The 12,395-nt window shown below is 38.7% G+C and overlaps 1 protein-coding gene across 2 annotated transcripts in view; it reads right to left on the minus strand.

The window, feature by feature from the left end:
- Nucleotides 1–2,461: 2,461 nt before the first annotated feature.
- Nucleotides 2,462–12,395, minus strand: part of TTC37 (tetratricopeptide repeat domain 37) — a 67,168-nt gene continuing 57,234 nt past the window's right edge. For both annotated transcript variants that reach the window (XM_040986060.1, XM_040986061.1), the window contains 4 exons: nt 10,911–11,063; nt 7,269–7,399; nt 5,337–5,460; nt 2,462–3,452 (listed from right to left, as the gene is read on the minus strand). In XM_040986060.1, coding sequence (XP_040841994.1) covers nt 3,378–3,452; nt 5,337–5,460; nt 7,269–7,399; nt 10,911–11,063 — 483 coding nt within the window. In that variant the 3' untranslated portion in view covers nt 2,462–3,377. The remainder of the gene's footprint in view (nt 3,453–5,336; nt 5,461–7,268; nt 7,400–10,910; nt 11,064–12,395) is intronic.

Consider the following 12,395-nt stretch of genomic DNA (forward strand, 5'->3'; position numbering starts at 1 on the left):
AATATGTTTGGCAGCCATTATGCTGCCTACCACAAGCAGGAAGCAAGGTAAATTCTCATTACCTATGTTATCACCAGAAAAAAACAATAATTATATTGTTTAAATTTGATTTTATAATAAGCTTTAAAAACATGAAAAGTATGTAATGAAGAAGCCCAAATGGAACTTTTGGCTGACGAACTCAGAGATCGCAACACCTAAATTATTTCTGTAGTGCAAAGATACAATATAGAACCTAATCTTTTTCAATATAATTAACCTCTTTTGCCACCATATCCCTTCACTAAAACAAACAGGCAATTTCACCTTTAAAACTAATCAGAAAACATTTCAAATGTTTTCTAAGGCAAGTGTTAATTTAAAATTGAAAATACTGGCACCAGCATTATGACTTTAGTGGGTAAAGCTGTCACCTGCAATGCTGGCACTCCACACAGGTGCCACTTCATGCTCCAGCTGCTAGACTTCTGATTCAGTCCCCTGCTAATGTGCCTGGAAAGGCAGTGCAGGATGGCTCAAGTCCTTGGGCCTCTGCATCCAGATTGGAGACCTAGAGAAGCTCCTGCCTGCTGCCTCCTGCCTTTGGCCTGGGTCAATTCATTTGGGGAGGGCAGGAAGGCGTGTGATACAGGATGAAAGACTCTTTCTGCTAATTTTGACTTTCAAACTTCCCAAACAACAATAAAATAATTGAAATTACTGTTCCTCAGAAAGTTCTGAATCAAACAAGGAAAGGAAAATCCCTTGAAGTCCTGGAGACAGGTCTGAAGTGAACACATTTGCTCAACTGAAAATGGGGTACACACTCTCTAAAAGAGTGCCCTGACTTTTTATTTCATTTTTACAGAAAATCTTCATATATGAAAATGTTCTGGACTTGTAGGATATACAAATGTTGTTTTTAAAGTGCCAAGCAAAAGCAAAACAAAAACAAATTCCAGGTCTGTTGAAGCCTGCTGCTGAGTGCCTTGTAACATGCAGCCTGGAAGCCTTAGAATTCCCTATCTGTAACTGAAATCAGAAGAGAGATCTGTGGAAAAACAAGAGTTAAGCTTGGCCAAAGTGCCAACATCTTCCCATGTACAACACAAAAACGAATCTGCAAGTGTCGCTGACTCCTATACCAAAGCATGCTTCAGTTCCGTCCACCAGCGTGCTGCCTAACATTTCACACTGTCTTAAGCAATCACATCTTCCAATCCCCTTGCTGTACAACCCGGGTATTTCCATTCAATCCTATTTGTAGCAGAAACTGATATTAAAGAGCAATTTGTCAACTGCTTACTTTGTAAAGTGAAAAAAGAAGTTGGCATTTTAAACTAGATTCCCCTGCCCTATCTTCCACTCAACTAAAATGACCAAAAGAGAGAGCTCAAGAAATATGACAAGCAAACCCAAGCAAACAGATACTGTTCCTGGAAGTTTACTTGTGACCTGAAATGTTTTTACCATATATCTAACAACTAAACATACATTTAACCAGGAACAGCCAAGAAGTGGCTAAAAAAGAGCAGAAAATACATCACCATTCCTAAACAAGATACAACACAAATAAAATAGTATGAATGCATGTTATTGGTTCTTCAGGAAGTAAACTTTAGTTGAATTCTTCTGATGAAACTTTTCCTTTAAATTCTGCAGGAAAATGCTGGCCACTTTTCAGAGTTTCTAGAATCCAGTGATACAGATTCATTTCAAATTTCTTTTGGTTTAAACTATTGTTTAGCACCATTCTCCTTGATGAACCAGCATTAGGTAACAATGTTACGTACACTGAGCCTAGTCTGGCACAAAATAAACTCTACAAAAACATGAACTGGAATGATGCGAGGCTCACAGTAACCCAGCAGCAATCTGAAGAGCCGACAACAAGCAGAAGTTAAGAAAGGATAAGTGCACACAACCGAGCAGAGAATGACCTGAGATGGTTTTCATGAAGGTGTTTTCCCAACACTTCTTTCTACACAGCCTGGGTAGGAGCAGCCTGGAAGTGAGGAAAGAAGTCTAACGGTTGCCCCTTGATTAGGAGCCAGGAGCTAAGGTTAAAAAAGAGCACACTGCCGTGGCAACACCATCAGAAAGCAGAGGGAGGACAGGAAAATTTGAGGCATGGAGTGAATAGAAGCGGCTTGTGCTCTGGGCACCATGGAGTACAGGCAGTCCTGTGCACGGTGCACCCCAGGGCAAGGGCCAGGTCCACGAGAACATTCAGTTATGGGGTGGGAGAGAAGCAGGTGGAAGAGTGTGCCTCACCTTGTTACATAAAGAAAGGGAGGAAGCACTGCATTAACCGGTGCCTCACAAATCTGAATGAACATCAGGATGTCTTAGACATGCCTTTGAAATGCAGAGTCCTAGGTGCTCTCATCCCTAACGAGCCTGATTACTGAAGTCTGAGAGATGATTATGTTTAGCCAATTTTGGGTAACTTCAGATTAGAGTTCTTAATAGACTAACCTTCGAAATACAATCGCAGCTTATCAATTTATATTAGCTCACAAAGTAACACTGTAAACCTACAGCTTCAGAAAAACCATACACAGAGATTATATAGCCTATTTTTGTATGATAAATAACAAGTAAATGTCCACAAACATTTTTAAAGCCATCAATCTGACATAAGCAGCATATTGTTTCTTTAAACACGTAAAAACCTTTACAGAAAAAAAAAACCTATCCTTTCAAGTTTAAAATTTGAAATCTAGGAGTGTGTCTCAAACTGATACTGTAAAGAAAGATGCTACATTTTTCTTTATTTCAGAAAATTCAAGTTTTTCATCATAATTGAAGGGAATGCATGACTGAGTAAACATGACAGCATGATTTTCCATTAACGGTTTTGAATGCATCCACACACCTGAGTGTTCTGAACCTATGTTTCTTCGACAGAATCAGAGATAAATGAACAACTAGCAAAACAGGTTGTAAGATTATTTGGATTTTATGATGAGTTGGACTGAACTCTACAGGAAAAAGTAACTGAATTTTTTTTTTTACAAACTAAAATTCTGCATTGTGCTAATCTTCTTTTGCAGATTATTTAGAGAATGGCTATTAAGGCTTTATTGTAAGGGCTTTTAAAAAAAACAAGATATCCAATCGTACACCATGCAAAAAGCACACGGCCATGTTTACAGATAACTGGTATGCAACCCAGGGGATGGTGGATTGCCTTGCATTGTGCCTTTCAGTTTAAAATTAGGTAAAGAGCGAATGGAAAGCTACATCCCTAACTTAAGAACTTCAAGTTCTTTAGATTAAAAAGAAAACAAATAGATGATTATAGTTTTTAACAAAATGGTGCTTTGGGAGGTCTTGACTCATTGTTTCAGTTGCACAGTTTTTTCTATGCTTCTTTACTGTAAAATAACCCACTGCTATTGCGAGGATAATTTCTGATTCAGTTCCAGTGCCCTTGTATCGCTGTGGGTTTCTGCGTTCTTGATCAGCACCTGTGGGAAAATTACATACAGAACCATTAAGAGTTTTGCTTATTAACAGTATCTACGTCTAGATGCATAGCAGTCAAGTATGCCAAAGAGCAGTAGTCTTGAAAGTGCAACACCAGACTACACAGAATAAAGTGACTGTGTGCAATCTGTCCCTTGCTGAAATAAACTGTCCAGCCAAAGCTAACATCAAAGAGAGGCAAGCCTTGGTAACATGGATGACAGCATTTTTATTGCTGCCATTGACAACACTGAATAAAAATTAAAAGCTACCCGGGCACTTGTAGTGGTAGGTAAGAAACTTTTTGGGCTGCCCACATTCCAGATAGGAGCTCATGGTCTGGGTCCCAGAATCAGCCCCTATTCCCAGCTTCTTGTAGAAATAATGTCATTTTTTGGTAATGTTAATACAAGACCAACAGTAATTCACGCATCAGCTTCCTCCTCTGGCTTTCTGTTTATCCTTTTTAATTAGATTTACCTTTTGCTACACCATATTCTTCATGCATTTTTTTTTCTTTTCTAAAAGATTTATTTGTACTGGAAACACAGTTATAGAGAAAAAAGACATAGAAAGAGAGAAAAATCTTTTATCTTCCAAATGCCTGTAATGTCCAGAACTGGGCTGGTATGAAGCTGGGAGCCAGAAGCTTCTTTCAGCTCTCCCACATGGGTATGAGAATCCAAGATTCCTCCTCTGCTTTCCCAGGCCATGGCAGGAAACTGAACAGGAAGTGGAGCAGTTGGGACTAGAATCGGTGTCCATATGCTGAGCCACTGGCAGAGGATTACCCTGCAGCTAGCCCCTATTCATTCACTTCCAATGGAATAGCAAGTAATAAATGGAAGTGCAGCTAAGCCATTCCTTTCTGGATGAAAGGGAAAAAAATAGAAATACAGAAATACACAGGGAAGAAGGAGGGGAGGGGTGGAAGGAAGAGAGCAAAGAAGCAGGCAGGCAGGGAGGGAGAGGAGGAAAGGAGAAGGAAAGACTGGCTCTTGGTAGTGCTTCAGGTTAAGTTTAGAAGCCATTTGCAGCACTATCACTTTCACTTTTAAATAAGGGCTTCAGATCAGCAGTTTCCAAGTTTTTATAAACCTCACAACATTTGATGAATGATTTGAATTTACAATTTTCTCATGTGTTCATAGACAAAGTACTACCTATCCTTTTCTCACTCTTATTAAGAAAGTTTGCAAGAATTCATTGACATAGAAGTATATAAGGACAGCCATGAATCTGCTATATTTCTTTATAGATAAAATAAAACACTATGCTGCCTATGGCTAGTATCCAACCATCTGCACACTTCACAACCAATAAGGACGCAAGGTTTTAAAATCATGCCTTAGGCCTCGGTATTTGCTATTGATTTGGATTCTGGCTTTCAAATAATTACAGTCAAAGAAAACCCTAGCCACAGATTGCTTGTAAGGCATCTTGCACACACAGGTTCAATCTATATTTTACAGTCTTATTCTTTCTTTATTTATTCAATTTTTAGCTAAAAATTAAAATTAGACATATTTATGGGGTACCGTGTGATTTTTGATACAGGTATACTTGTATAAACTATTTCTAAACACATCTTTGTCCTGTTACTTATCTCCAACAACATGGATCTTGCTATTTATAATATTGAAATGGGAAGTTCAAAACTAACACATGGTAAAACATAAGCTAAATATTTAACCTTTAAGCTATAAGCATAAATGTTTTTCTGTTTTTCAATAGGTGCCACAATAGACATAATATTCTCTTGTTGGCCAAAGAATTATATGCTTATTTTCTAAAAATTCAATCATAAAACTAGGGTAATTTTGAAAAATAATACTAACACCCCCTAGCTTCAGGACGAAATATCTGAAATAAAAATAGTGCCTTACGTCAATGAGCTCATAGTCATTTTTGGCGTGTAGGTGTCGCAGCAGATACCAACGCGCAGTTGATACCACAGACGGGGGGTATCCAGGCTGATAGACCACCCTCTCCAACAGTCGCCGTGTGTCTCTGCAAGAAAGAAGCCACATGTGGTCTAAAGCAAGTACATTATCATTTCATGCACTTTAGTCCCACACCTGATAACCGCACCATTTGGTAGTTCATACAGCAATAAAGGTGATAATAACAGTTAATATTCCTACGTGTTTATCATATACTAGGTACCTGTGAATGATATGCTTTTTACACATATGGCCATGTATAATATCCAGAACCTTACTGCTGATATTAGTCCCACTTTGAAATAAATAAAGTAGCGCTCAGCCAACTGGAATGGAGAGAACAGCCGGCCTTGTGTGCACTTCAGAGTGCTGCACCTTTCGCCTTATTTAGAAATAGGCAGAAAATAAAACAATGAATAACACCAAAGATATACAGTGGTACAAGAAATATTTATCCTCTGTACTAGAAGCCAAGTGTACATACTTTTTAAGAGCTTTTTTTGTTTGTTTTTTTTAACAGGCTGAGTCAGGTAGGGAGACAGAGAAAGAACCCCCATCTATGGGTTCACTCTCTAAATGGCCTCAACAGCTAGAGCTGGGCCAGATCAAAGCCAGGAGCTCCCTTGGGATTTCCCACAGGACAGCAGCAAGTGGATAAGAAGTGGAGCTGCCAGGACTCCAATCAGCTCCTAGATGGAATCCTAGCAAACTTTAGGCAGCAGCTGGGCTCAATATTAAGCTTTCAATGTACATTTGTAAAGAAATACACAGTGTGTGAACCCATTGTAACAACAGACTACTGTGCAGTTATATTTGATTTTTTTGTTTGTTTTTTTTAATTTACTACCACGTGTGAACCCAGAATTTCTGAACTGATAGAAACAACATAAACAGCAGTAATTTTAAAACTGCTAAGTAGAAGCATCTTATAAGTAGAGATTAGCTTGAACTATAAGAACTAGCCTTCCATTTTTTTGATGTTTTGCACAGGAATCAAATAGTAGGCATATTTTTTGCTTAGATGATGTATTTATTTGGGCTGGTTTTAAGAGGAGGTAAAAATAATAGTGGTATTAACAAGATTTTAGGGGCAGAGGAGTCAGTGCCCTCTAAGACATCCACAATGAGCATCAAATATAAAAGTTCATTTAAACGTATGAATTTATAGCCTAGTGAAACTAATCTCAAACATATACAGTCAAATCTGAAGAAATATTAATGCACAGTGCTGGAAATGACGATTAGCTGCAGGGTCCTGCTTCTCCCCCTTCCCGTTTTTGGATGTCTTCTGCTACATACTCTCATTTTCATGAATTAAGCTCCTTTTCTACAGCATCTAGCACATTCCAGAAATGCTGGTTCCTAAAAATCATTTTCCTTACAGCCTTCTGTATCATGTGAGACAGATGTTAGAGTGGCACATTAGTTTCAGAGTTTAGAGCGCTCTTAACTATCCCTTTCATCTACATGATTTTAAAGTAATTTTCTTCTCATTTATACCTGGCCTATTCCTACCCATTAGAAAAAATATGGCCTGAATTTTTATATTTTAATCTGAGCAGCTTTTGAAATTTTTAGACATACAATGACACTATTAAAACACTATTTGTAACAACGCGTCTGTTTTTTAAATACATTTATTACTGTTTACTGTGCAGAAAACAAAAACTTCAAAATCTTCTTTGCTTGAAATACAGTCATGGCTAACCCTCTTGCGGTTTGTATCTGTGCACCAAGTTGTTTTTTAAACCTAAAGAATAACCTTAAGGTCTGTTGAACTGATTAGAAATCCTTCTTCGTTTCCTAGGCGGACTGAAAAAGAAGCAGTGAAAAGAAAAAAGAAAAAAAAAACAATGAACAAAAAAATCTCCATACCTTGCCCCCATTTTGCGTCTGAACTGTAACAAGGCTTGTAAAAGAACAGCCAATGGACAAAAACAAAGTTTCATGGCTTCGGTGGTAGCCTCTTGAACCAACGATGGCCAGTGGTCACTGGAAACATCAGCCTGTGAGATACAACACAGATTAGCTCTCACGTATTGAACACTTAGTTGTCCATACAAATGCTACACAGAACATACTAAAAATTACAGAGGACCCAATTGCTTCCCTTAACAAGCCACAGTGTGCAGGCCACAATGACGGGTTTTAGAGAGACATCATTTACAAAATACTAAGTTATTTGTCAAGAGAAAAAAATGTGTCATTCTACACAGGTGAATAAAATTGAGGGATTAGCAAGCCTTTGAATTACCAAAAATAAAAACCCTTAAGTTGACATGAAAAAAATTCTTCAACTGCTAATGATAAAGTTCCACATTAAAAAATTTTTCTAAGACAGAAAAGGCTAGGATTTTTTAAAGTAAAATTGCAATAAAGAATCAAAGTACCAAACAGATCAGGGATTTAAAAACTTAAATCAGAGACAGATGTTGGGTAGAACGGTTAGGTACGACATCACGTGGGTTGTTCACACCCTGTGTCAGAGGGAATAGAGTCCTGGTGCCACTTTCAATCCAGCTGATGCACAGCTGAGGGAGGCAGTAAATGATGATGGTTCAAGGACTGTGTCGCTGTCACCCCTGTGGAATACCTGGATGGAGATCAGCATCCCTGGCTTCAACCTGGGCCATCCCAGGCATTTGGAGAGTGAATCCATGTATTAGACTTCTCTGAATCTTTCAGATATTAAAGTATGCAATATGGTAAATATTTTAAAAGGTCTCATTTTATGAGAGAAATGTTACTGTATTTATTCATTCATTATTTGGATTATAAGACTTAGCTTTATGAAACATACTAATGCAGAAATACCATATATAAGTAATTCTTAATAACTGAAAATAAAATAAGCACTCTACTGAATTACATAAGGAAAAACACATTAATTTTTTTTCATTAAAAATAAAAAATTTTTTGATGATGCTTACACAGTTGTCAGGGTCGGAAAGAGACAAGGGAAAATGGGGAAGACCACTGTTTACACATTTCCTTTTCTTATAGGTGAAGATTCTACCCATGCAAAGCTCTCTTGGGGGTGGATACGTACTATGGTGGTAAAGAAGCCAATCGGGATATCTGATCCCACACCAGAGTGCCTGAGGGGTTAAGTCCTGGCTCCACTTCCGATTGCAGCTTCCTGTTAATGCCCACCCTGGACAGAAGCAGGTGACGTCTCAAGAACTTCAGTTTCTGCTGCCCACATGGGAAACCCAGATTGAGTTCCTGGCTGCCAGCTTCTGCCTAGCCCAGTCCCAGCCCTCTGAGCATTTGGATAATCAATCAGTAGAGACAAGATCATTATCTGTCTATTTCTCTAATGAAAACACGATTTTTAAAAGTAGGAATCTTCATCTGGTATCTTGTTTTGGTTCTGTAACAACTTAAGTAAACTTGCAGTTTAATGTCTCTCATATATTCTTATACATTAAGTAGTAATTCATTAAACAGATTAATTTCAATGTATCTATCTTCCCCACATTGCCAGTTGTTTACAGTACAAACATAGCACTTTATTTCTTTATAACAATAAATGGAGGCAGGCATTTGGTATAACAATTAAGATGTTCCTTGGGATTCCTGCATCCCATACTGGAGTGCCTAGGATCATGCTCCAGGTCCATTCCCAATTTCATCCTTTTGTTAACATACACACTCAGGTTCCTTCGTCCCTGTTCCTCACATGGGACAGAAAGTGAGCTCCTGGCCCCTGGCTTCACCCTGGCCTCATCTCATCTGTTGTGGGTATCCAGGAAGTAAACTGGCAGATAAAGATCTCTCCATGTCTGCCTTTCTGTTTCTCAAATCAAATAACAAAAACTAAAGAAAAAGTATAAGAAAAAATAAATTTGGGTGTCAAATATTCAACAAGAACATATTAGATTTGGATAGTGTTTAAAGATCAAAAAGGCATGTGTAAATGTTACTTTATTTGATAAAAACCCAAGATGGCAAAGAAGGTTATCTCCAGTGTTACAAACAAGGAAAAGGGCCCTGCACATCGACCACACTGGTGGCAGGATTCACAGGGGTAGAATCGCAACGCAGGCCATGAGCAAGACACAGTGGGCAGCGAGCAGTAAACCTGGGTTGTCCTGCACTACAGGCTAATCTCTCCATCTCTAAAATAGAATTACTGAGACTATTAAATGTGAAAGGCACTTACAGCGGCACCTAGAACAGACTTTAAGGGATAGATGGGTTTGCTATTATCACTTTGTTTTCTTCCAGGTCAGATTTAATTTCCCAGCATTAAGAACGTAGTATTTACAACCAAAAGAGTAAGGCAGGCACCATGAGTGTCCACTTCTCCCATTTACATATTGAAAAGTATGTTACATGGATTAAGCATAGTTTCACAGCTTCCCAGTTACCCAGATCAGAAAGACCTTTTTGTTAAATGTAACTAGCAGACAAACAAAATGGCTGTTGACCTACACTACCATTATTACTATATCTTTCCACCCAAATCACCTCAAATTAGAGCACAATATTATTTGCCTATTCATCATAAAAAGTACAAGGCAGCATGAAAAGGCTAGTTGAACAAAACACGGACCCTGACCTAAGAAGCACTTCTGTGTGCTCAAGAGTAATTGCAGCAAAGCTGAAAAACTTTCCTACTTCTTACATTTCTTTGTGAAAATGACTGTTTAAAATGAGTAAATTACACTTATGTGGGCAACTGTAGCAAAAGCAAGAGCTGATTTAGGCCTGTGTAGAACAACCTCTCCTAACCATGTATAACAGTTAAGAATGACTATTTTAATTGTAAAAGTAACTCAGGTAAGACTAAAAAGCACTATATGAAACGAAAAATGCTCTATCGTTCTTTACACATGATCTTAGTTTAAAGGCTGAGAAGCAGTCTCTATCTTTCTTTAAAACATTTAGTCCCTTTCTCTAAAGTGGCTGCCACTGTTTATCTACATTTCCAGATAATTCTCTCTCTCTCGTGTGCATACAAACCCACATGATATGTTTGAGATACAAATTTGTACACATATATACCACATACACAAGCACAAGATGGGATTACAGCATAGACCCTGTCCTGCAGTGTTCTTTCCCCTCACTTCCTACCAGCACAAAGACTTTCAGATTAACATACGAAAACAGGTATCAGAAAACAGGATGTCAAATTATAAGTTAGCAGAAGTCTCTCCCAGATAATGTCAACTTGAACTCAGAAATGACTGAACTGTTAAACACTGGCATGTCATCTGTGGACAAGTAGCTGGGTTTCATTCTAACTTCAATCACCAAAGACTAAACAATCCAACACTTACTGTACCAATCTTTGTTTTTTCACCAAATATTAACAATGTGCTGCTGTAGCCTATGATTTATATTACTTTTATGTTCATCAAGAATCCAAAATACAAAATCTATGAAGAGCCCATATTATAAAACAATAAACCAGAGAATCCAACAAAGTGTTACAGTGTGAACAGCTTTTCTGTTAAAGGAGGGTAAAATAGTTAGGCACTCACAATCGCCACTCAGACAGGACCTTACCCTGCAGACTTCGAGGGCAAGCAGGGCGAGTCTCAGCAGACTCGAGAGCTTCCCGCTCCAGCTGCCCTGCTGCGAGGCCACTTGGAGACTCTTCCTGTAGCACATCTCGGCAGCACCCATCATCCCCTGCGACTGATAGACATGAGCCAGCCACTGAGGAGTGGAAGAGAAGGAAGCAGAGGATTAAAGTTCAGTATCTGTCAGTATCCCACTGCCAACACAGGCAGCCCTGATGAAGTTAGCAGCTGCATTCAGAGGTGAGTGACACAGTAGTCAAGAGCCCTTTGGATGCCCATACCCCATACTGGAGTGCCTGGGTTTCAGTCCCAGCTCCACTTGTTGTGCTTGTTTGCTTGTTTGTTTTCTTTCTTAAGATGTTCTTCACTTACTGGGAAAGCAGAGTTGCAGAGATTTCTCATTTGATAGTTCTCTTCCCGAGTGGCCACAACAGCCAAATCAGGCCAGGCCAAAGCCATGAGCCAAAAGCTTCATCCGTGTCTCTCTCATGTGGGCAGCATGGGCCTGATCAATTTGGGCCATGTGCGGCTGGTTTTCCAAAGAGTTTGAGCAGGGCCAGCTCCATTTCTTAATCCAACTTCCTGTTAATGAGCATCCTTGAAGCAGCAGGTGATGATCAAGTCCCCATGTCCCTGTCTTTCGTGTGGGAGGCCTGGACTGAGTTCTGGGCTCCTGGCCTCACCTGGCAGGCCCTTGATGGTTGATGGCTTGTGGAGCGAGCCAGCACAGCTCGGTCTCTATCTCACTGGCTTTCATATACATAATTAAATAATCTTTTAACTTCTAAATTTAGAAAAGCATTAAGTTCTGTGGCTAAGTAATGAAAATTACATATTAAGAAAGGTCTCAAATAAATTTAGTCTGTAATTTAAAAGCTTCCCGTAAGTAAGATTCCAGGCCTAAATGACTTCAACAGTGAATTCACCCAGTTTAGAAATAAACAATGCTACCATTATACACATCTTTTCAGAAAGTAAAAAACAAAAGAAATAGTAACAGATGTGAAGTTCTGACAAAGATGCTTTAGGAATAATAGTTTACAGGCTAACTTCTCTCAAAGAGACAGGCAAAAAAATTCTAAGCAAGATATTAGCAAACTGATTGCAGCCATACATAAAAATAGAATATCACAACCAACTAAGATTTATTGCAAGAGTGTAAAGCTGTCTTAACATGTGAAAGTCAATGTAATTATCCATACTTATAAAATACAGAAATAGTCCATTCTAACAGGTGTAACCAAAAAAATTTTTAAAAACACTGTATAATTCAAGAGTTAATCATTGAAAAAAAATTCAGAAGAAACTTCCTTAAATTGATTTACCTGTATCAAAATCTACTGCAGGTGCTGATTCAGTGATAGCAAGCTAATCCTGAGCCTGCAGCCCTGGTCGCCCAAATGGGCACCAGTTCTATTCTTGGTTGCTCTACTTCCCAACCAGCTCCCTGCTGATGGCCTGGGAGAGT

This window comes from Ochotona curzoniae, unplaced genomic scaffold (assembly GCF_017591425.1).
Source record: "Ochotona curzoniae isolate NIBS_2020 unplaced genomic scaffold, NIBS_Ocur_1.0 contig_4501, whole genome shotgun sequence".
Lineage (NCBI taxonomy): Eukaryota > Metazoa > Chordata > Mammalia > Lagomorpha > Ochotonidae > Ochotona > Ochotona curzoniae.